The sequence below is a fragment of the Octopus bimaculoides genome, chromosome 8 (genome assembly GCF_046866305.1).
Source record: "Octopus bimaculoides isolate indiv1 chromosome 8, ASM4686630v1, whole genome shotgun sequence".
Classification (NCBI taxonomy): Eukaryota; Metazoa; Mollusca; class Cephalopoda; order Octopoda; family Octopodidae; genus Octopus; species Octopus bimaculoides.
In genome coordinates, this window is record NC_142935.1 from 42,360,726 (window position 1) to 42,386,415 (window position 25,690).

Genomic DNA, 25,690 nt, shown 5'->3' on the forward strand with positions numbered 1-25,690 from the left:
TTTATCTATCTATCTATCTATCTATCTATCTATCTATCTACCTATCTATCTATCTATCTAATCTGTCTATCTATCTATCTAATCCATAATGTTTGTTTATAGAACGAGATATCAATTGTCACGGATTAGATAATAAAACGTGTCAGATGTTTAGCATGAATTTTGATCTCAGAATTTACAAACTTAATATACTTCTCATTTTAAAGAGATTTCGCCTTTCTCTGCATGGGAAACAATTAATCAACGTATAATAGTATTGTTTACAGATGCTGCAAAACGTGATAACTACAAATGTCACCACTTCAGAAAATTAAATACGGACAATTAAATCTTCTACAAACAAAAGCAGATGACTAAATATAACTTTCAGGTATTTGTATCTATGATTAATTGAATCAATCTTAGAAAATTTGACTCCTTTGATCTCTTAATCATTTTCATGCGAAATCCCTGTCATACAGGTTTTGCGAAGGCGTGGAGAGGAAATAAAATTTGAGGTATTATACTGCGACGCAGTTCGTTTCAATTCTTCACCAAACGTATAAATATAGGTTGTAAAATCTTCATGAATCAGTTTTGTTGTGGTAATTGAACTAAACACTACCAAGATGCTGAAATCTTTAATTATCTTTGCTTTCCTGCTGCTTGTAACAGGTAAGAAAAAGTGGAATAACATTTGTATCCCACTTATCGCTTCGCTTTCTCATTTTTTTTTATTTTTTACCGATATTATATATGAACGACGACTTAGTGGATTGGAAAAACGTTAATAACGCCGAGGGCATTAGTTAAGGCCTTTTTTGTTCCTCATTTGAAAACCACCAAGATCGATGTTAACTTTCACTAGACAGTAGGCCGATGATATGCAATGAAATCCAGTATTATGTCTTTCCTTGATGTATATGAACTGTGCATGTGTTACTAAGTTATTATATTGTCTGAGTTAGTAAAAGTCTCACAATCTGGCCAGCGGCACAGTCCATTATTTCCTGATCAATATGTGCCGAGATCCACTTTAGATCTCTTCAAGTTTAAGTATGCACCGACATCTCTGACAGCGTCATAAATTAACGATAATAGTTTGGCAAGTTTGGCAGTGTCAGTAGAGTGATCATATAAGATACACACACACACACACACACACACACACACACACACACACACACACACACACACATACATATATATATATATATATATATATATATATATATATATATATATATATATATATATGGTAAATAGAGTTAAAGTCTGGTCATAGAATGATCAATGTTTTCGTATCCACGAAATCTATAGCCTTGTGGAGAACTCATCAGACTATACGAAGATAAATTTTACCTTCAACTCACGGAGGTGGTGAGACGCAAGGACAAAACGGCTAAGTTATTAACGACGGGTTATCTCCCGTAGAGATAAATGGAAGCTAAGATCTCTTTCACTTAAGTCTCTTATTAAGATTAAACACCAAACAGGGAGACCTAATTTTCCAGTAGGTAGCACTTGAAATGAACACATTTTGAGAAAATTTCTTTACGATTATTTCACGCGTTAAGCTTAGCAAAATTTTTCTGAAATTTGGTTGGCACTGCGATGCAGATTTTGTAGCGCCCGATCTCATTGATATATGTAAGGACAGAAACAGGGGCTATTTCCATTGAAGCTTTCAACCCGGTAAGCTAGTTACATTCATCAATTGTTTGTTGAATACCTAGATGCTTGTCTCATAATACAATGGGGATGTAGTTCCCCGGAATGAAAAACTGACACAAATATCGTTGAAATCGATAGGGGTTTAAATCTTATTCTGTGTACTATTCCATACATCAGCAATTCACGTTACCATCTCTCATGATCTCGATGATCTAATTAATAATCTCCATATTCTTTTTAGTCGTTTCATTCTTCTCCAGGTAAAAATAACAAATTGATTGAAGGACCGAAAATTTCGTGTGGTAGTACTTATCAAGCGTATCACATTTGTTATATACTCCATGAATTCCTTCAGCTAATCAACATATTTAATTGTCGTACCTCCTTATCTCAGATGTTTGAGCAATATCAATTGCTTTCTTCAGCATCCGGTGTTGCGCTTTCTTTCTTACTTTCACCCTCCAGCTTCTGAGACACATCTTTCTGATTGTACTGAAACATTCCATTAACTCTAATTTACTGTCTTCTTCTTCTTCTTCTTCTTCTTCTTCTTCTTCTTCTTATAATTATTATTATTATTATTATTATTATTATTATTATTATTATTATTATTATTATTATGTTGTTATTTTTCTTCTTTCTTCAAATTTTCTTCCATTTCTCGCCGAGTGTTTTCCGTACACCTAGGGCAGAGAAACTCGTTGTATGCATTCCCAGTTTACACACGCAAATTCACAGGTAAAACATGTATTTAAGAAAAAAAAAAATTCATGAATGGATGTTGTTTTCACAGCGATAATGCTCTTCTCGGTACATGAGTTGTTCCAGTTAGCACGATTTTTGCACTTCCTGTTGGGATGGTAAGCCTGGTATCATTTTCAAATAGGTTTCAGTGCCTTTTTTTTTATCATTCCTAGAGATCCTACAATCACTGGTATGGTAGTCGCCTTGAGGTGCTACATTTTTTAAATTTCTATTAACAAGTCTTTATATTTACTGATCTTCTCAAATTCATTATTATTATTATTATTATTATTATTATTATTATTATTATTATTATTATTATTATTATTATTATCATTATCCAACAAGTCACACAGTATCCAATATCATGATTTTGTTGATGGAAGATACTGTGTCTAAAGAGGGATTGTACTGTTTGTCAAATCACATCAAGGATCTAAGGCAGACAGTGCTTTACGCAACATGTGTGCAGTTCCAAGTAATGCCGATTTTTGCAATACACCTAGCTTGTAGGGTATTTCTAAATTTTTCAGATGTTTCTTATGCTTGAGTGGTATTAAACCCAATGCACCGATGACAACATCTATATTCGACTTAAATAGCTGCTACGGTTTGGCGATCTCGATTTTCAGGTCTCCATATTTATCAACCTTTTCCCTTTCTTTCATGATAATACTTTGATCTCCTGGCACTGTCATGTCGATTATTAGGCACTATTGTTTGTCTTCGCTAAAGGTAACTACTGACCTTTAGTGCTTTAACATCTTGTCTGTCCGGAAGTCAAAGTCCCAGAGGATTTTTGCTTTCCCTTTTTTGTCCATTACATTTTCTGGTGTGTGTTGGTACTAATAACCCATAACCTCATATCCATACATCCGGCAAAGATTTTAGGTTACTTTGTCATGTTTGCACTTGACTTTCAGAAGCATTAACAATGCGAATCACGCTTTCGACACTCTTCCAACACAATATGCAGAGGTCCTTTGCACTTGTGTGGTATATATCCTTTTTCACTGAGTTGGTATTCAACGCCTTATCTTGAGCACCGAGGATTAGATTTTCAGTCTCCTTTTTCAGGTCACCCTTGGTGAGCCACTTCTATGATGTTTTCTGCTCTTTTAATTTGTTAGTTTCATGGTGGAAATAGCCATGTAATTTCATGCGGAGTAGAGTTTCTTTTCTCTCGTTGACTATTCGTGATCGGAGTTCCTTAGCACTCTCATCTCCATTGTGTGCAAAACCTTTTGCATTAGCAGCATACTGTTGCAGGTTTTGTTTGCTATTTGTCAAACATTCAGCAATGTATCTTTTTTCACTGTTGAAGTACTCCCGTACGCTAATTAGCCTACGTTTACCTTTACACTACTTCATGTATAGTCTGTGTACGTTCGCCTTAGGCTGGAGGGCACCATGAATTGTCATTGTCTCTCGGGTATTGCTTCGAATTAGCTAATTTCCGCTTGTGTCCATTTCCAGATGGGTGCACTATAGCGGACTACAGCAACAGCCCATATATTGATGGCAGTCACAATCACAAGGTTCCTTGAGTTGAATTTTGACTGTGAGAGAAGTTTGGGGCGCTTGAAATATGCAGTTACGTTCTTGTCTTTCATTTCTCTGTGCAAGATATTGTCCAGCTCTAGGATTCCAAGGTACTTTTACCTATCATCATCCGAATCTCTCATTCGCTCTCCGTTTGGCATTTCTATGCCCTTAGAATCTGCTTTTTCCTCCCCTTATAAAGTGAGAACGGCACACTTTGATATACTGAATTCCAACCTATACGCTTGCTGCACATCTGCACAGTCTCAACCAGCCTCTCCATTTCAGGCTCTCTTTTTGTGAAGTTTCAAAGCATCCATGAAGAGAAGGTGGCTGAGACAAGTTCCTTTTTCTCTCAGCTCATAATGCCCGTTTACTATGCGTAGGCCTACGGAAAGTGAGATCACGGCCATAACAAATAACAAAGATGAACAAGAATTTCACTGGAAGATACCTCTTTTGATTGTTACTTCGGCTAATTGCTAGTTGTTACAGCAAAGCCGTGTTTTCCATTTAAGCACGCTGTTCTTAATCAGTGCACACACATTCTCAGTTATACCACACATATCGAGTTTCCAGAACCCACGAATGCAGCAACATGTCGTAAGCCTTTTTAAAATTCATCCAGGCCATACACAAGTGTTTTGGTACAGTTTGCAATTCTTCATTATAATGTTAACTATCAAAATGTGGTCCTTGGTGCCCCGGGCTCTTTCTAGGCCTCTGTTCTTTCTACTGGAAGTAGACTGTTCTACTTTGTTCTACTGGAAGTAGACTTGTTTTCCGCAAGGAACGTGTGTATTTTCCCTGCGAGAATGCCTATTAACACTTTCTATAAGAGGTTAAGACAATTGCCAACCTCATTGCGTTTGACCGATTTTTCATCAACAATGTTGTCTTTCCTTCTGCAATCCATTCCGGAATTGCACTACTCTGTAAGCAGTTGTCTAATTGCAACGAAATTTGCTTATGTATTGAGCTAATCCACTTGAGCCAGTAGCCTGAAATTTCGTCTTGATCTGCCGTTTTACAGTTTGGCACTTTTGATACCTGTGCAATTATATTTTCCGTTGTTATGCGCACATGGTCCTGTAGTGGAGACTCCAGGTTATGGAGTTCAAATCTCACGGAATGACTCCACTCGGTGTCGTGGATGTTGGAAACTTCTTCCTCCCAGATGTTATTCCAATTTTGGTGGGTTTCCTCTGCTTCAGGAGGCATATTATCTTTTGTATCTCTTCCTATGCTCTTAAAAAATCTGCCTCTGGTTATTTGAGAACAACTTTTCTTTTGCAGGAACTGCGATATGCGATCAGTGTAGTGTTGCATCTTTAATGTTTTTGCCCGCATACATTATTCTCCTCGATGTTTTCACCAACATTGTTCTTTTAGCCATTGTTCTTGTGTAGCAAGTCTAGTTTATGGCACTTAATTGCCTTCTACAAACAGACACCTGCATTTGCGAGCACGTTGCATATTTTGACCAGTAAAAGGACTACGACTGGGTGGAGTCTGGTCTTCCACTCCGGAACCCTCTGAGGGGGGCCCTGCCGGGGGTGAGAGATCTGGTGTTTAGGCTATCCAGGGAAATCTACCCTTTTATGCCGTTATTTAGCTTGAAAAGAAATTATTATTGCAAGGAATGAGAATGATATTTTACAGTGTTTGCTGCTTGAGTGTGTTTATTTGAGATTTTCTTTTAAAGGGTTACACCAAATACAACACTGATTCTAGCTTGATTGCCATCCAAGGCTTTAGGATGCCAAGTTCGAATTGTGTAACTTGCTGCAGGCATTCCACAGACGCAGAGTACTAGTAGAGAGCTAGAATAGCATTTTGGACGCGCAGAAAGGGATGTAAAAGTATTGGAAACCTGCTCAGAAACTTCCAGCTGTCTGGCAGGTATCGACTTGATATCCCTGATGTGCTAGTGTGGGCATGGAACAAACGCAACGGGTAATCCAGATAGAATCTAGATCGAGCAGTATTTGTTAGGTCAACGGAGAGAGGTAGCATAGGGTGTCCACAATTGAAATTGGTCGCCTACACAGATCACAAATTTGGTATCTGCACAGTCGATATAGAAAGGTCTCGTAGACAGGGATTCAGGTACTGGAAGGAGTAGCTAACATGTCAAGCGGCATATGACGGAGGCATTCGTCAAAAACCTGTAGTAATAACCCTGAAGAGAGCGATTAGAACAGAATCAATGGCATTTAGCAAAGAGTTAGCAACAGAGAGAAATAGATTAGAGGGAAAACCAGTTAGGAAGCTAGAAAAGACGATTGGTAAAGGCAACAAAAGGGAAGAATTCCTAATGCTGTTTGTCGGACTGTGGTGAAACTGCTGAAGAAGGGCGGCAACAGTTGAGACGTACTAGGGAATTTTCGGCCCATGATACTGCTAAACGCAGAGTTTAATATTTTGGCCAAAGTGTTAAAGAAAAGGTGGCTGAGACGAGGTACAATATTATTATTATTATTATTTTATGTTTGACTTTTGTTTTGCATTTGTTCAAGTTGGATCCAAGTCTCACCCAGAGAGCTCAAGAGACAACAAGTTAGAAGTTCATGTAGGTGTTATGCCTAGGGTACCATATAATTGGATTTGTACAGTTTTGTTCAAGTGAATGTTTAAGAAACCATAAGAAAATTATGTGTTTGTTTTAAAATTTGAGATCACATAGACAGTATTTTACGTAGGATATGGGCAGTTCCCATGAGCACTATCTTTTGAACTTCAGCCATTTTGGGGTTTTCTGGTATCTGAGCTAGGTAGTAATCAGCCCGTTTCGCTGTCATTCCCAGGGCACCTATGACAATAGGTATTGTTTTCGTTTTCAGATTCCACATTTTGCTAATTTCTATTTCAAGATCTTTATATTTGCTCAGTTTTTGGTAGGTCTTGACAGATACGTTTATATCGATTGGGACAGTCATATCAATGAGGAGGCATGATTTTTGTCTGAAGTCTTTCAGTATGATGTCTGGCCTATTTGCGTCTATCTTTCTGTCAGTTTGAATGGTGAAGTTCCAGAGGAGTGCAATGTGACCATTTTCAAGTACTGGGGGTGGTTTGTGTTCCCACCAGTTTTTATCATGGGGCAAGTCCAGGTTTTTGCATATTACCCAGTGAATATATTGTGCAGCTCTATCATGCCTGTTGAGATACTCTGTAGGCGCAAGCAGACTGTACATGGAGACAACATGATCGATGGTCTTATTTTCTTGTTGGCATATACGACGTAATGGGGAGCTGCCGTTCTTTAATATGTTGGCCTGGTAGTTCTTTGTAGGTAGGCATTGATCTTGGGCTGCTATGATAAACCCCTCTGTTTCTGATTTCAAGCCAGAGGCCATTAGCCATTGATGGGCAAGGGTTTTGTCAATATCTGCATTATTCGCTATCTTTGGGTATTTGCCATTGAGAGGTTTTCCATGCCATTTTTCAGTCATAATATCTAAGGCAGCAATTTTAGCACGGGTTTTCAAGCGCTTAGCTTTTTCTGAAGGTGTTTCTAGTTCGTCTAATTCTTGAATTTGTTGCAATTGGAATTCACTTAGGTAGTCCTTTGCCTGTTTTGTTACTGAGTAAGATGCTTTCTTGCTTTCATGTTTTGAGACAAGTTTTAGCATCCAGTCCTCAGAGTTTTTCAGATAGGTGTCTAGGCCAATTGTGGCTACCTTCATTGTTAATGCCAGCTGTAGAAGTCCTCGGCCTCCCTCTTTTCTTGGCAGATAAAGACGTTCTATATCTACCTTAGGGTGGTGCATTCTATGCATTGTCAACAGTTTTCATATTTTTCTATCAAGATTACATATTTCAGTAATTGACCAGTTAACGATATTGAAACTGTAAGTCACGACTGGTATGGCTAGAGCATTGATCGCTTCGATCCTGTTTCTTGCGTTTTGCTCTGTCTTCAGTATTGCTCTCACCCTGCGATAACATTCTCTTCTGATCCTTTCCCTCATCACTGAATGCTTGATATTGTCCCCTTCAATTACCCCTAGGTATTTGTAGCTCTCCGTTGGTTATAACTCGTTTATGACATTTTGCTGGTCAAGGTTCACATTAGATGTTTTTGTCATTTTTCCTTTGATAAAGGTAGCTTTTGCACATTTATCAAGGCCAAATTGCATCCTGATGTCATCACTGAATTGTTTAACAATCGCTAGTAGGCCTTTGAGTTGTTGGTCATTTTTTGCCAAGAGCTTTAAATCATCCATGTAAATGAGATGATATATATTTTTATCAAATATTTTATAACCATACTGTGCATCATTGAGCAATTTTGAGAGCGGTATTAGGGCTAGACAGAAGAGGAGTGGTGATAGTGAGTCACCCTGGAAAATGCCACATGAAATTCTTACATCTCCAGTATTTAGAGATTCATTGTCATTGTTCAACGTCAGTGTGGTTCTCCATGATCTCATACTTACAGATAAAAAGTTTCGCAGAGTAGGAGCTATTTTTTACGTTTCCAGACATTTCCTAATCCAGCTATGTGGTAGGCTATCAAAGGCCTTTTTATAGTCTATCCAGGCTATTGACAAGTTTTTGTGTCGCTTGTGACAATCTTCTAAGATCATCTTATTGATGAGTAGCTGATCTTTACAACCATAACATCCACGTTTACATCCCTTTTGCTCATTAGGGAATATGCTACTTTCTATTAAAAAACTATAGGTGTACTCGGTTAGGACAGATGTTAGCGTCTTATACATTGTTGTTCAGCAGGTTATGGGTCGATAAGTTTTTGGTTCGTTTGTTTCCTCATTTTTTGGAAGCAGGAATGTTAAACCATTAACTAACCAGGAGGGCATCAAACTAGGATTTTGCAAAACATCGTTGTAAAGTTTTGTTAGCAGTTCATGGCTCTCTGGGAAGGCATTCAACCAGAAGTTAGGAATTTTATCCTTTCCTGGAGACTTCCATTTGCTTGACCTCCCGAGAGCAGATCTTATATCTTCTACCTTGACCCCCTCCCACTTTTGCTCCTCTAAGGAGTCTAGGTCTGTAGATATTCTATCAGTCCAAGGGGCCTTTTCATTGTGTGTTTTATCTTCTGCCCAGATTTTATTCCAAAATTCTTGCACTTCTTCTTTTGATGGGACAGACTTTATTGTTACTGGTGTTTTCCCTATCTTCCTGTAGAAATTTTTGGGGTTATTTTTGAACATGTTATTATCTCTGAAGAATCTAACACGCTTTTCATACCTTGCTATACGGGCAGCTTTAGCACATACCTTTTGCTTGATGGTTTCTATGGTGGTATCAATGTCAACTATGGTTTTCACATTATATTTTTTCTTTAGTTTTTGGGTCTTTGTAGGTTTGATACTCTTATCAAATTTAAGGTTTTTCAAACATTCTATGTCAGATCTAAGCAGCTTAATTTGGTGTTGAATGCGCTCTTGCCAAGAAGGCTTTTTGTGGGAGTGTTGTCGTTTTCTAATCTTTTCGCCACATAGATCCGTTGAGATTTTTGCGGATGCATAGTACAGGTGGCTGAGATCTGTAATATCAACATCATTAACTGAAATTATATCCTTATATCCTTATTATTATTATTATTATTATTATTATTATTATTATTATTATTATTATTATTATTATTATTATTATTATTATTATTATTATTATTATTATTATTATTATTATTATTTTTATTATTATTTTTATTTTTATTATTATTATTATTATTATTATTATTATTATTATTATTATTATTATTATTATTATTATCATTATTATTATTAATATTATTTTTATTATTATTATTATTATTATTATTATTATTATTATTATTATTATTATTATTAATATTATTTTTATTATTATTATTATTATCATGTTTGACTTTTGCTTTGCACTTGTACAAGTTGGATCCAAGTCTCACCCAGAGACCTCAAGAAACAACAAGTCAGAAGTTCATGTTGGTGTTATGCCTAGGGTACCATATATTTGGTATTGTACGTTCTGGAGAATGTTTAAGAAACCATAAGAAAACTGTGTTTGTTTTAAAATTTGAGATTACATTGACAGTATTTTACGTAGGATATGGGCAGTTTCCATGGACACTATCTTTTGAATTTCTATCATTTTGGGGTTTCCTAGGTAGCAATCAGCCCCTTTTACTGTCATTTCTAGGGCACCCATGACAACAGGTATTGTTTTAGTCTTCAGGTTCCACATTTTGTTAATTTCTATTTCAAGATTTTTATACTTGCTCGGTTTTTGGTAGGTCATGATAGATACGTTTATATCGATTGGGATTGTCATATCAATGAGGAGGCATGAGTTTTGTCTAAAGTCTTTCAACATGATGTCTGTCATATTTGCATCTATCTTTCTGCCAGTTTGAATGGTGAAGTTCAAGAGGAGTGAGATGTGATCATTTTCGAGTACTGGGGGTGGTTTGTGTCCCTACCAGTTTTTATCATGGGGCAAATCCAGGTTTTTGCAAATTACCAAGTGAATATACTGTGCAGCTCTATCATGCCTGTTGAGATACTCTGAAGGCCTAAGAAAACTGCACATGGAGACAACATGATCAATGGTCTCATTTTCTTGTTGACATACACGACTTATTGGGGAGCTGTCGTTCTTTAATATGTTGGCCTGGTAGTTCCTTGTAGGTAGGCATTGATCTTGGGCTGCTATGATAAACCCTATTATTATTATTATTATTATTATTATTATTATTATTATTATTATTATTATTATTATTATTATTATTATTATTATTATTATTATTATTATTATTATTATTATTATTATTATTATTATTATTAATATTATTATTATTATTATTATTATTATTATTATTATTATTATTATTATTATTATTATTATTATTATTATTATTATTATTATTATTATTATTATTATTATTATTATTATTATTATTATTATTATTATTATTATTATTATTATTATTATTATTATTATTATTATTATTATTATTATTATTATTATTATTATTATTATTATTATTATTATTATTATTATTATTATTATTTCAAAAAGATTGCCGTAACTTTTCACAGAGATAATCAGTGAAGAAGAAGAGCGTGATTCGATTGTAATAGATATTTTATTGGTTGAAAGATATTTCGACAGTACGTCTTTGTCAAATTCACAATAAGAAGTGATAAAAATAGAAAATTAGAGAAATTTTAATTTAAAGTACGAACGAGAGCTGTCAGAGTTCAAATGTTGATGGAATGACATTTTAAGTCTTTAAGTTACATTTTTATAACAAGCGAAAAGAAAAAGACAGAAAAAAAATAGACTGAAAAATAAGAGGAAAGCAGAAAAGAAAAGAAAAAGGAAGAGTATTTAATCAAACAGCTTTGTATAAATTTGATGATATTCTCCTGTCATTTTATTCATTCCTCCCGGACGTGTGATGTTAGTAAAACACAAACATATTTCTCCTGAAGAATTCTGAGAAGTGAAAGTGAAGCAGATTCAAAACATTTTCTGAGAATATGCACTTTCAGGTCTTCTTCGAAATTGCAGCCGTTTGAAACGAAATGCACAGCAAGTTCTGTCGAACTACCGTTATTGTGCCTGACGTCGAATCTGTGTCCGTTAAACCTTTTGTTTAATTGTTCTGTTGTACAACCAACATAAATCAAGTTGCGTTTCCTGCATCCTGCCGCGTACACCAAATGGGAATTTCTACATGTCCCCCTTCTGTATAAATCGTAACATTTCTGTTATGATTCCTGCTGGAATACACTTGACTCATGTTGTTGCGCAATGAACCTCTCTTGCGGCCGTTTTTCAAGGTACTGTGTGCAGATAGTCCAATGTTCGTTTTGGAGTCAGAAATAGAGGGCAATAATTCTCTTATATTCTTATTCCGTCTAACGGCTACAATAGACTGCTGAGGAAATATCTGTTTGAAACGAGGATATCTTTTCGCCACATGCTGGTAACTTTCATGCAACACTTTTGAAATGCCAGCAAAATGTCGGTGCCAGTTAATCACTAAAAGAATTCGGTCATCTATTGTATTTTGTTTGCTAAAATTATGCGTGAAGGTTTGAGTATCTTTGCTAATCTTAGCTATTTCATTTGCTATTTCCTTTAATCGGGATTCACTGTAACCGCGTTTGACATAATGATGTCCGAAAGCATTTGCATGTTTGCCGTAATCACTATGTCAGTACAAATCCGTTTTATCCTCAAAAATTGGGATTTTGGATTTGACCGAATAATATGTTGTGGATGATCGGAGTGACGGTGGAGATAAATGTGGGATGACGTGGGCTTGCAAAATAACTCTGTCACTATTCTGCCTCCAGAAAACTTGACATTTGTGTCCAAAAATTCAACGCTAGTTTTTGAAAAACTAGACGTAAATGTTATGTTGGACTTAAAACCATAGTTTTTAACATAACAGCCACAGAAATGCAAGAAGTCCATTAAACTATCTTGTGATTCTTCCCAGACAAAAAATACGTCATCACTGAACTGTAACCAGAGTATTGGTTCATGACCATGAAGGAATTTGAATGTCTTCAGTAACTGTGTCTCGAATTTCGTCATAAAAACATTAGCGAAATTAACTGCCATGAGTGTCCCCATGGCACAACCCTTCTGCTGGTGGTAAAATCTTTGTCTAAACTTCATTGTGTTACTTTGTAACACAAACCTCAATAGTCTACAGAGAAAATTTGAAGGAATACTTTTGTTTGACCGCTTTTGGAAGGCCTCCATGCATGTTTCTACACCTTCATCGTGGTCAATATTGGCATACATCCTTGGTTATCAAATAAAAAAACAATTCTCGGTACGGCTTCTGTAGATTATTATCATTATTACTTTTTTTATAATGATTATTATTATTTCATTGAGGGAGAGAGCAGTTCATTTCATCAAAGTGACGCGAAGCCCAGTATACCCTTCATGACTACCCGTTTAATAAGGTTACACAAGGCACATACATCACAATCATTTGTGCGAGAATGGTGGTGATTCAAGATATTGAACGAAGCACCCATATTTCCAGAGGTGAATTAATCAATCCTCAAAGAATTCCTCTCAACATATAGCTATGATATTCCCACACTACTTATGCTCGTGATCAGAGATGCACATGTCATCAGACACTAAGGACAAGTAACTGACAAGTAAATCTGTAGTATTGAGCAGAATATTTGCTGTAGTGCATCTTTTATACCAAAACAAAACTATGTACATGATAACACTTCCAATCAGTTAAGATCAGAAGACATGAGTGCGAATGCCTGGGACTGCATCAGGGCATTACTACTACTACTACTACTACTACTACTACTACTACTACTACTACTACTACTCATCGTCATCATCATTATTGAGTGAGAGAGCAGGGCATGCCATCAAAGTGACACTGGGGTAAAATATACGAAGCCCATTATACCCATCATGACTACCCATCTGATAAGGGTACACCAGGCACATGCATCACAACCATATGTGCACGACATGGTGATCTCATATCAAGATAAACGGTGCATGACCTCACAGGTGGGGCCCAGTTAGAATTTTCTTCTGGTCGAGTTGCCCATTAATGATGTTGAGCAAAACACCCATGTTTCCAAAAGTGAATAATTCAAACCCCAAAGAATTCCTCTCAACACATGGCCATGATGCTCCCCCACTACTTCCGCTCATGATCAGAGATGCACATATCGTCAGACACCAAGGGACATGCTCAACTGGTTATGGTCAAACAACTGACAATCAAATTTATGATATTGAGCAGAATATTTGCTGTTGCTCATCTTTATCATTATTATTATTATTATTATTATTATTATTATTATTATTATTATTATTATTAATAATAATAATAATAATAATATTCAGTAGCCTTATTTTTATCATATGCCTTCGCTGCACTACTGAGCGCAGCTACGTGTGCCTTGGGTATGTGCTGTTGTTTGTTGTGATGATTTTATTTTTGCTATATTCAAGATATTTTACGCAGGATGTGTGCAGTACCTAGAAGTGCTATTTTCTGTTTGTTTACATATACTTCTTAGTCCTGGTGTTTTTGTCATGTACTTATCTTAATATTTTTTCATCATCCGTAATGTGCTTACTATGATAGAAACTGTTTCTGTTTTTAGGCTCCACATTCGAATTTCCAGACCTTTTTATTTTGAAAGTTTCTCCGTTTCTTTTAGAGGAATATTGTCATCTGTTGATATTGATACATCGATTAGAAAGCATTTTTTCTTGATGCTCTCTGACAGCTATATCCGGCCTATTGACTTTAATTTCTCTACCTGTGTATATTGGCATATCCCAGAGTATGGTTGCTTTCACATTTTCTGTGACCTTTTCAGGCGTGTCCCTCTACCGTCTTTTTTTTCTGTTGTCGTTCCAGTGTTGCCATAGCTTTCAGTGTATATAGGTCCCAACTCTGTCGTGTCACTGAATATATTCTTTCTTAGCCAAAACTGGGCCGCCAGAGACAATATGATTTATTTTTTCTTCTCCATCTCACTTTCGTTTTGTGCTGCAAATAAAAAAATCCTTCGGTCTCTTTCTTGAGTCCTGACTTCTCTGACATTGTTGGGATTTTGCTTTGTCTATTTCGTTTTTGTTTAGTTTAACCCAGTATTTGCCATGAAGGGGCTTTTCTTGCCATCGTTTTCATCACGAGCCGTAGCTGTTCCAGGTTTAGTTTAGATTTTACAGCTTTTGTTGTTTCCTCTTTTGTATGTATGCATGTGTGTGTATGCATGTGTGTGTATGCATGTATGTGTGTGTGTACATATGTATATATGTATGTATGTTTGTCACATCATGAAAATTAACATAATGATAGCAGGCTTAGGATAATGAGCTACTTGTCTCCATAATGCAAGCGCTATGAAACGAAAAACATACACAGAACTTCATGCACCGCTTGCAATTCTCTGGATATTATCAGAAAGATATGGCTCGAGCATACAAGGGTGCTGGAAAGATAACATTATATGTAATGATACCGGTGGTACCTGCCCTAGATATAAAAAAAACAAAGACAGGAATAAGATACAAAGAACTTGTGACAAAGCAAACAGGGTGAACACGTGGTATAAAACCGACAAATATTAAGGAGTGATGTTTGTAGAGGCCACACCCCTTGGAGAAGTAGCCCGTAGATATACGAAAGCACTGAAGGAGACCAAACTCAACATTAAGATTGTTGAAAAGTCAGTGAACTCCGTCAAATCATAACAATGTAGTACGTACCACTTTGAGAATACTATATGCACCAATGATAACAGCATGGTATGTAGGATTAGCCCTGGCATTAACTGTAGAACTAGAAATTATTTTACAGCATAAGATGAATAAGAGTTGCTTATAAAGACAAGCACATGACATACATAATGGAGACATCTAAGTGCATTGCGGAGCGACTAAATGAGCATTTGAGACAATATGACAAAAAAAAAACAGTCCTCCATACTCTACCAACATGTGAAGGACCAACATGGAGGCAACCTGGGTCAACTTGACATTTGTATCTTATCCAGGCACCCAAAGGACAAAAACGCTCAGAAAAATACAGGAGTACGTCCTCATAGATGAAACTACCCAATGCTAAATAGGAAATATACATAGTAGATATGATACACCCATACCCACAGTTTATATATATACATATATATAATTCATATCACTAGGAGACATGAAGGTTCCTGCCTGATAAACATATGATTTACAGCCCTCATTAAACCACCAATGATAACACTGAAAATAACAGAAAACAGAAGAATTCGAGCAAACGGGTACAAAAACAGTCCTTCACATTTCTATATAGCAGAATGCTATATATTCCTTGGTATTAGTTTACTCGTGGACCGGTTTATGGCTTGACATAACTCATTTTTTCATCAGCAGATACCTATATAGCATTTTGCTATATAGGTTTGTGAAGGAATTTTTATTTTTTATCCGTTTCCCCAAGTGCTGTTGTTTTCTATTGCTTTTTTTTTTCAGTGTTATCATTGGTAGTTTAATGAGGGTTTTAACTCTTATGTCTAGCAAGCAAGGACATTCCTGTGGCCTTATGATATGAATTTTAATTATATGGTTATATAACGCAAATTTAGGCCTGCAACCATGTATATTATTATTGCTTTTATCAATAATAACAATAATAATATCTACATAAATGTTCACTCCTGAATATCTGCTCGATGTATATATATATATATATATATATATATATATATATATATATATATATATATATATATATATATCTACAGAGATCAAAACAATTTGATTTAAACTTCCTGGTTCTCTGAGTTTCAAGCATGTAGCTAGTCTTCAGTCATTGAGTCTGATTGAAAGTTCGTTTGATGGGAGTCAATGTTTACTAGTGAACGTCAGCCTGCAATTAGTCGAGAAAGGTTACGTGGTGTCGAAGTTTGAGTTTGGTATTTCAGCTACAACAATTACTTGGAAGATTCAGCATCACCGACTTTCTGTTCATCATGCGGTATTTTCCAGGTAATCGTCGCTGAAATACCACCATCAGACATCGACACTGCGTGACTTTTCTCAACCAGTCCAGCAGTAAACATTGACTGTCATCTCTCATTTAGAGTGAATGGCCGAAAACTAGCTACACACTTGAAACTCAGAGAATCAAGGGTTTGAATTAAATTGTTTTCATCCATATATGTAGCTCCCAATAAATGTGTTGATCACCATTCTTTCGTTTGTCTACTCGATATCCGATATGCTAGAAAAAGATCACCTACGACCTATCCACAAAGAAAAGATACTTCTCCAGAATATAGTATGCTATTATACAAAAGCCATTCCAAAAGCGAGGTGATCAAAAAATCAAAATAAGCAGCACGGATTTTAAAGATGATTGCAGTACGCACGTTTCATGCTACTCCATTTATTTAAGTAATGCGAGCATTACATTAAATGCAATATGTAGAGCAATCTTCAGCTGCACGAAAATGTAGAAAATTACAGTAGAATAGACATATTATAATTGTGGCAACATTTCAAATCCAAGTGGGAAGAAGAATACATAAAAATCCATCTTGACATAGCCAAGGCTATCAGGCTAGTAATTGGTTCTAGGCAGAATTCTAACTGTCTCTGATTTTATTGTCGCTTATCTAGTAGTTATAGTATAAGGGGCAATCACTTCTAAGGAAAGGGAAGGTGTAAGCATTATACATGGATATGGTTATAAAGGTTTCTCTGGTCAGAGTGGCAACACTATTATAGGTTAGGGTTTTTCTACTACTATCATAATATTGAGGTATTAAACCTTATTATTATTAAAATATTGTTTAAACTAATATTGATATCTGTAAAACAATACTGATGCTCTATTCAGACTAAAGAAAAAGCCCTGTTGACCTATATGCTTAAGGTTATGTATATTATTATTATGTACGGGTAAATGTTAAAAATTAAAAGTTAAAAAATTAGATTAAAAATAAAAATTACAATTATATTTTAAAATATTAAATACCTAAAGTACAATTAAGATATATATATATATATATATATATATATATATATATATATATATATATATATATATATATTGAAAATGCTCTACCTAAGGAAATTTTAACGATTATAATTAGAAACATATCAAATCTTATAATATATCTAAATAAATATTATAGAGATTATATTATTTATAATAATTTAGTATAAAATATACCTCTGTCAATACTAGTATAATAAAACACATTTTACGTCATATGTTAGATAATAGTCTAGAATAGAGATTAATTAGTAAATACAACTATTTACGTTAGAAAATTAGTGAGTATTCACTAATTTTAATTTATAAATTTTATCTGAAAGTTGCGTAATTGCTGACACATGATTTTCCTCTATTTCCAGTAGGTTTGTGCAAATTTACTTTACTAAAATATCTTTATATGTTTCCGAAGTATTTTATACAACTTGTTTATATAATACGTACCTGTTGCTTGAGTGAACTTTATCCTTTAAAAATATATGTGCTTGTCTGTAATACTCCTTCATGTCCTGATTTGTGTTTTTTATTTTTATTTTGCAGAACTAAAGGCCACTCATCTTTCATGCCCATGGTTCTTTTTCCCTTGTTGTGGAAATGTACCTATAAATCTTAGCATTCAACTATGCTGCAACAATGTTGCTGTAGCGAAAAGTGCAACGGCGACTACTTGTTGTGGAAATACAGCTATAGATCCTAACACTCAATTATGCTGCAACAATGTTGCTGTAGCGAAAAGTGCAACGGCGACTACTTGTTGTGGAAATACAGCTTTAGATCCTAACACTCAATTATGTTGCAACAATGTTGCTGTAGCGAAAAGTGCAACGGCGACTACTTGTTGTGGAAATACAGCTTTAAATCCTAACACTCAATTATGCTGCAACAATGTTGCTGTAGCGAAAAGTGCAACGGCGACTACTTGTTGTGGAAACACAGCTATAGATCCTAACACTCAATTATGCTGCAACAATGTTGCTGTAGCGAAAAGTGCAACGGCGACTACTTGTTGTGGAAATACAGCTTTAGATCCTAACACTCAATTATGCTGCAGCAATGTTGCTGTAGCGAAAAGTGCAACGGCGACTACTTGTTGTAGATATACAGCTATAGATCCTAACACTCACTCATGCTGCAGGGGATTAGTTATAAGACGCTTCGTTGAAACATGTTGTCGATGGGTTTTTCTTCACGGACATTGGCACTGGATGTGCTGAGTTAAATCATAAGTACACATTAGCTCATTCTGATTCTGGAATGGCTCAATAGTTTTATGCGACAATTTGATCGATATTGTCTCAATATTTGAATCACATATATTTACACGTATTATATACATTTATCAGTTTTACCATGTTATAAATGATGCTATTTATTAATGTATATTTTAAAACGATGCACAGCAGTTACTTTTCTTAATATAAAGTTTTATTAAACTCCATTTCACAAGTCATAGTCACTTTTGTTTTTGATTTTGGAAGTATCATTGTACAGAAAATTAAATAAACGAATACCATCGGTGACATAGGATTTTGCGTGCATTTTTCTAATTTTTCCTTCCGACAAAGGCTAATTCAGTAAAATCGTTAATATGTTATAAGTATTGCAATCAAAACATGCTTTCACTTCGATATGTCTCTTAAACAATGTTGTTTTACTTTCCTATATGCTACGCTAATGTTCCATTTAAAAACATAATTTGTATATATGTATATGATTTGTGTGCGATTGAGTGAAAAAGAGTGAAAGAAAGAGAGAAAGAGAAAGCAAGAGAGAGTGAAAGAGAGAGTGTGACAAGTAGTAAGTACCTCTGAGCAATATTCAAGAGTGATGAGAAACAGGATCCCGACCTGGATACTAGAATTACAGCCGCTGGCACTACATACGGTCCTCATTGAAGAAGAGGTGATTAGAAAAGCCGAACTCTATAGCTTCAATTCGATTTTGTGCCTATTCTCAATTAAGCTTAGGGATGTTGAGTACAGAAAGTGTACAATCACGGATACCTGCTGTTTAAAAGGTGTTCCTCACAAGGACCTCCAGAGTAACCTACTCGTCAGGGTGTGTAATACGGAGATCAAGGAAACTGTCTTCAATAAACTGCTATTTCTCAGCACTGAGAGATCGCAGCTCTAGTACAGCGGATTTGTGATTAGGATGGTGTGAGAACAAATCGCATAACGGATACTTCAATCGAGCAGGAAATCAAGGTGTAGATCAAGAGCAAGATGGTTTAATAATACCAATCTTTGTGAGTTACAGACGTTTTGACACTTTCTTCGAAGAAACAGCTATAACTGTCCTAGATTATTGCAGTTATAGTATATCATTACTAAAATAAGCTAACATGCCATCTTTTCTTATAAAATATAAAAGCGGTTGTAACGGTACTTGGGACACATTCCACTAAACACTGCTTTTCACAAGTGATCATTGCGAAGAATTCAATCTGGACGTGAGGACAACTTACAAGCTCGCCAGATAATGAACTTGTGTGTTAAACTGGGGAAAAAAACGTAGAGAAATATGAAATGTTATGAATTAACTGGTATGTGCCGAGCATCTGCTTTTTGCTAGCAGAAGAGTCTAAGTAAAGTAAGTCCACCGGGAGGCTCATGATAATCCGCTTTTCCGACAGTAACGGTGTCATCCACATCCACTGTGTCTCCTCTGGTCAGACAATCAACAAAATTTACTTTGTGAATGTTTTGAAGGAGTACCGAGAGAGATTTCCTCGGAAGATGACAATGCACCAGGACAATTCACCAATTCATAATTCTATCCTGGTTACCAACTAATTGAAAGAAATGGGCATGAAAACTGTTCCTTATCCATCCTGCAGTACAGAACATGCTCCTCGAAACCTTTGAATGTTCCCCAAACTGAAACCGACATGCGAGGTTGTGAAAAGTGTTCTGGTTGGGCACCTTCATATTAGAAGTGTTTTATTTAGAAGACTTTAATATTGCTGGAGAGCTACAATAAGTGTATTGAAAGCAGAGGATCCTACTTGAACAGTTAACTTTTTTTTCTTGGAAATTACTAGATGTCTCTTTAAAGTCTCAAGATACCGTGAATAAATATTCATGTTCTCACTTGGTCACGCGTAGTAATCCTGCTAGATGCTGTAATGGTAAATGCTTCTGATATATGGAGAAGGTACCTAAAGATTTTAAAGTACAACATACTATGTAATGGTGGGCGAAAAGAACCTGGTAGAGGAGGGTAATAAACATCAAGCGTATATACAGCTTGTATAGATGACAAGACGCAGATAGTATACGATAATGAAAGTTTAAAATCTGGTGTAAGTTATACACTTCGTCCTGTATATAAATAGATGGAAATTACACTAACTTGACTGCCACTATACAACTCATGATTTAGCAACGAAAATTGCTAAATGTTTTGATAAAAATTAATCAATAGAAAAAATTGAAAAAATAGAAAAGATAAATAAAGACTGCCTATATTTCAAAGATAAAATTTATGTCTTACATAACTTGTAACACATACAAAAGCAGTTTAGCTAACCCGCAGGTTAAATTAACTTTGGTTGTTTGCATAGTCGTAAGGAGAAAAATGAATAATTCACTAATTTGGCCCCTTCAAAATGGCAGAGCGAAAAAGCTAAGTCAGATATGACGAAAACGATTAATTGTCAGTAGGCAAACAGATGAAAACCAGGAGTCTAGTCTATAGATGTCAATTAACAGAGCAAGAACGAAATTAGGTATAGTTAAAAGGGAGCGAAGAGGACAATATATCAAGGCAGGAAAGGTTTCTTAGAAGCAAAGCAACAAAGCCTCAGTTTTGGTATCGAAGAAATAGTTAGAATATGAAGAACAAAAACAAAAAATAAAATATTCGTAATTAGACGTGAAGCTAAGATGAGAAATGTACGGTAACTTACAGAAAAAAGCAAGTTGATATAACCATGAATAAATCTGTTGCGTAAAAAAATATATAAATAAAAGCAAATGAAGAATCATTAGAATACAAAACATAGAACAATGAAACACTAACACTCCTATGGTGAATATTAAGTATAAATGTCTTCCTTCAATATATATATATATATATATATATATATATATATATATATATATATTATATATATATATATATATATATATATATATATATATATATTTAAGAAAAATATATAAAAGAGAGATTCTGCCTGTCTGTTTGTCCTACAAAGTTAAGCAAAAACCAGATGCCCTCTCTCTATGATTTTCCTTCTATGTCCCATCTAGTCTCTCTCCACTCTATATTCTCCATATGTGTGCCTGTCTGTCTCTCTGCCATGCTACTTCAAAGATATTCTGTCTCTTTATTTGTTCTGCAAAGTGAAACTAAGACTCTTGCATGCTATGTCAAAGTAATTTGTCTCTTTGTCCCTCAAAATGAAACTAAAAATAGTTGCGATCTCTATGATTTTCTCTCTTTTCTATCTGCCAATTTCCCTCTCTTTCGTTCTTTCTTTCTTTCTTTCTTTCTTTCCTTCTTTCTTTCTTTCTCTCTTTCTCTTCCTTTCTTATTACACATGGAGTAATAATAAATGGAACACACGAAAAGTAGGTACAAAGTTCATGGTCATTCTGGCATTAATTTGGTATATACAGTTGGTACATTATATGCTGTACGTCCAAACCAAAATGAATGCCTTCATCTCAGAATCCGTCTTCATGTTAAAAGAGGACCAACTTCATGGGAAAGTTTAAAACAAGATGATGGTGAAATTTGTAGAACATATCGAGAAGCGTGTTTTAAGTTATGTTGCTTGCAAATTATCAGCAATGGGAAGCTCCATTAGAAGAAGCTTCAATATCAAACACGCCTAAGACTTTAAGATGTCTTTGTGCTATTATACTAAAAAATTGTGAAGTAAGTAGTCCTGTTCAACTGTGAAATATGTTCAGAAATAATCTTGTCTAAAATTTCAAGCAACAACTTCAGATCAATAATCCTGAGCAAAATATTGGTTTCACTGATGCAATATACAATGCAGCTCTGATTCAAGTAAAAGATCGAATTATTTCGATGGGATGTGAACCTATAAAAAATTTAGGTCTCCCACAAACTAATAGATGGGATCTTAATACTTTGTCTACTGAAATAATGAGAGAAATTTCCTATGATATGGGTGAACTGACTATGTGCATATATGATAATCTTCCTAAGCTTGTACATAATCAACGTCATGCATATTCCACTGTCATGAAAAGTATTAAAAATAACACAGGAGTTCTTTATTTCTTAGATGTTCCGGTATTTGTAAATAAACTCCTTCGTCAAGAAAATAAAATAGCTTTGGTTACAGCTACTATTGGAATTGCAGCAACATTATTACCCGAGTTACCTTTAGATTTATCTAACAAAGAAAATCCAGTTTGTAATATATCCAAAAATTCTGTAATGGGTGAACTCATTCAAAGATGTCACTTAATTGTTTGGGACGAATGTACCATGGCCCACAAAAAACTTTTGAAGCTGGGGACAGAACATTATGAGACATTAGAAATTGCAATTCTATGGTGAGAAATGTCACAGTATTATTGTCAGGTGACTGCCGACAAACGCTACCAGTTGTTCCAAGAGGAACGAAAGTGGATGAGCTCAATGCTTCAATAAAGTCTTCTGTATTATGGCATCATGTGAAGCCACTTCAACTTTCAACAAATATGAGATCGAGGCTTTCAATACATGATTCAGCTGAACTGTTTTCATGTAATAAACAGAGAGAACTTGATGTATAAATATGGGCTTTTGTTCTACTTCAAAAATATAATATCATTGCCATTACTGTATAGATAAATAAAATAACACATACAACTCACTTATTATTGTCATATCATAAACAAACACAAGTTTGTGTATGATAATGATATTTATTCTACTTCAATTACTACGTGTTTTTCTCTTCTAAAAAATGCACACACGCGGGAGGAGTAAATAAATTATACATACTGGGTTGTCAACTAAGTTACAGCGTTTTTTTAATCTAAATTTTTTAAAGGTTTAATATAAAATAACAACTGATTAATCAATAATGTGTCCACCCTTGTTGTTTACAACTTCTTCCCAACGTTCAACAAGATTTTCAATACCTCGCTGGTAGAAATCACCCGATTTCGACTAAAAAAATTGATCCATCCAATCTTTCAATTCTGCATCAGTACTGAACGAAACTCCACGCATAGCATTTGAAAGAGATCGAAAGAAGTAGAAATCCGTTGGTGCCAAATCAGGAGAGTACGGCGGGTGTGGAAGTACTTCCAAGCCATGCGTTTGAATGGCTTCCTTGGTCATAGTGGCAATATGAAGGCGGTTGTTGTAGTGCAGCAGAACTCCATGCTGCCGATTAGGTCTTTTCTCTTGAATACCCGTGTTGAGTCGTTCTATCCGTTGAACATAGAGTTCCCCGTTGACCGTTTGGTTCCGTTCAAGCAATTCGTAATGGATAATCACTTCCCAGTCCCACCGTACGCACAACATCGTTTTACGCGGATGAAGATCTTGTATCACGCGCAGTATCGCTTGTTTACAGGGGCTAAGGCATACCCTACGCTGCTTCATATTGGTGTACAGGCACCAATTTTCGTCGCCAGTAACGATTCGGTAAAGAAATCGTTGCTTGTGTCCATGAGTTGAGCGGTGACGAGGAAGCAAACCAGCGGAGATTGTGGTTCGTTGATTTTTGTTGTTGTCACTTAAAGCATGCTCCGTACTTCTGAACCTTTCCCATCGATTGAAGATGTTTCTCTATAGCAGTGTGGAAGCATTCCATTTTCTCTGCCAGTTCTCTTGTCGTTTGACAAGAATTTTCCTGCAAAAGTTGGTTTAATCGCTCTTCATCGAACTCAACTGGACGGCCAGAACGAATTGCGTCTTTGAGGTCAAAATTTCCATTTTTGAACGAGCGGTTCTTTCAGCTATGGCACCCTCTCCATACACAGCACAAATGCCGCGAGGAGCTTTTGCGGCCTTAGAACCTTCATTAAAAGCAAAAAGAAGGAGGTGTTGAAAACGATGGTTGTTCTTAACTTGATATTCCATTTTAATGATCTGAAAATAAACAAAAATTAACTAAAATTAACTAAAAACAAAAAATATTGCAAAATGATTCAAAAATAGAATATTACAAAATTCGTTTTTAATGTTTAAACACTTCAACATTGTAAAATATAGAAAAAAATTATATATATTTTTAAAACACATTAACAAAAACACGTGAAAACCAGACCATAATTTAAATGTATTCAACTATATATATATATATATATATATATATATATATATATATATATATATATACATATATATGTGTGTGTGTGTGTGTGTGTGTGTGTGTGTGTGTGTGTGTAAAAACAAATAGTAAATGAGTATATGCATATATACGTACAGGTATGTGCATACCGACATCCACCTGTATGTATAGGTGCATATCTGGGTACAGGGCATTGCAAACAAAACGTAGACGAGAAAACACACAAGCCACATAGAGAACATTCTTCTTCATCAGCTACCCCCGTTTTATATATATATATATATATATATGTGTGTGTATATATATATATATATATGTATATATATATATATATATATATATATATATATATATATATATATATATATATATATATATATACATATATATATGTATGTATGTATATATATATATATACATAGATAGAGAGATAGATGAAGAATAAATATAAAAATAAAACCAGTCCTTGTTTTCTTTTTCTTTCTCCTTCTTGCTGCATGTATATATGCACATGGTGATGATGATGCTGGCTGGCACGATTTTGTGGTTTACTGGTATGGCAGGGAAGGAAGCCGCTGCGAGAGATATCCAGAGGACCTCTGACAGGTTCTCCCGTATTGAAGGTATAATGTGGATGTGTAATGATGGAGCTGTCTGGAATGGTAATGATGTGACAATGTAGCATATCTTGTTTGGGGAATTCAATAATGTGAATGTGAGATAGACGAACTCCAAGAACACGTCTGTCTTTAATATCAATCATCAATTCGTTGAGATGGCTTTATACACACGTGACACTAAGTCAGGCCTATTTTGAGCTGTTTCGGTGGGGCCCAAGTTGTTTGCGAGGCGGAGTGCTGCGAAAGATCGATAACAGCCTAGGAAATACAAGAAGCGATGAAAAGCTACACGAGAAGCAGACTGCCGGGTTTGGATTGCGGGCCTCTTGGCACACG

The 25,690-nt window shown here is 35.3% G+C and overlaps 2 protein-coding genes across 2 annotated transcripts; both read left to right on the forward strand.

Moving 5' to 3' along the window:
• The first annotated feature begins 496 nt into the window (after positions 1-496).
• LOC149134373 (uncharacterized) lies at positions 497-18,984 on the forward strand. Its single transcript, XM_089356382.1, has 2 exons — positions 497-654; positions 18,005-18,984. The coding sequence occupies exons 1-2, from the start codon at positions 609-611 to the stop codon at positions 18,676-18,678; spliced, it is 720 nt and encodes a 239-aa protein (XP_089212508.1). The 5' UTR covers positions 497-608; the 3' UTR covers positions 18,679-18,984.
• Positions 18,985-22,240: 3,256 nt separating this feature from the next.
• Positions 22,241-23,005, forward strand: LOC149134374 (uncharacterized). Its single transcript, XM_089355905.1, has 2 exons — positions 22,241-22,351; positions 22,412-23,005. Exons 1-2 carry the CDS (start codon positions 22,241-22,243, stop codon positions 23,003-23,005), a joined length of 705 nt encoding a protein of 234 aa, XP_089212031.1.
• Positions 23,006-25,690: the final 2,685 nt, after the last annotated feature.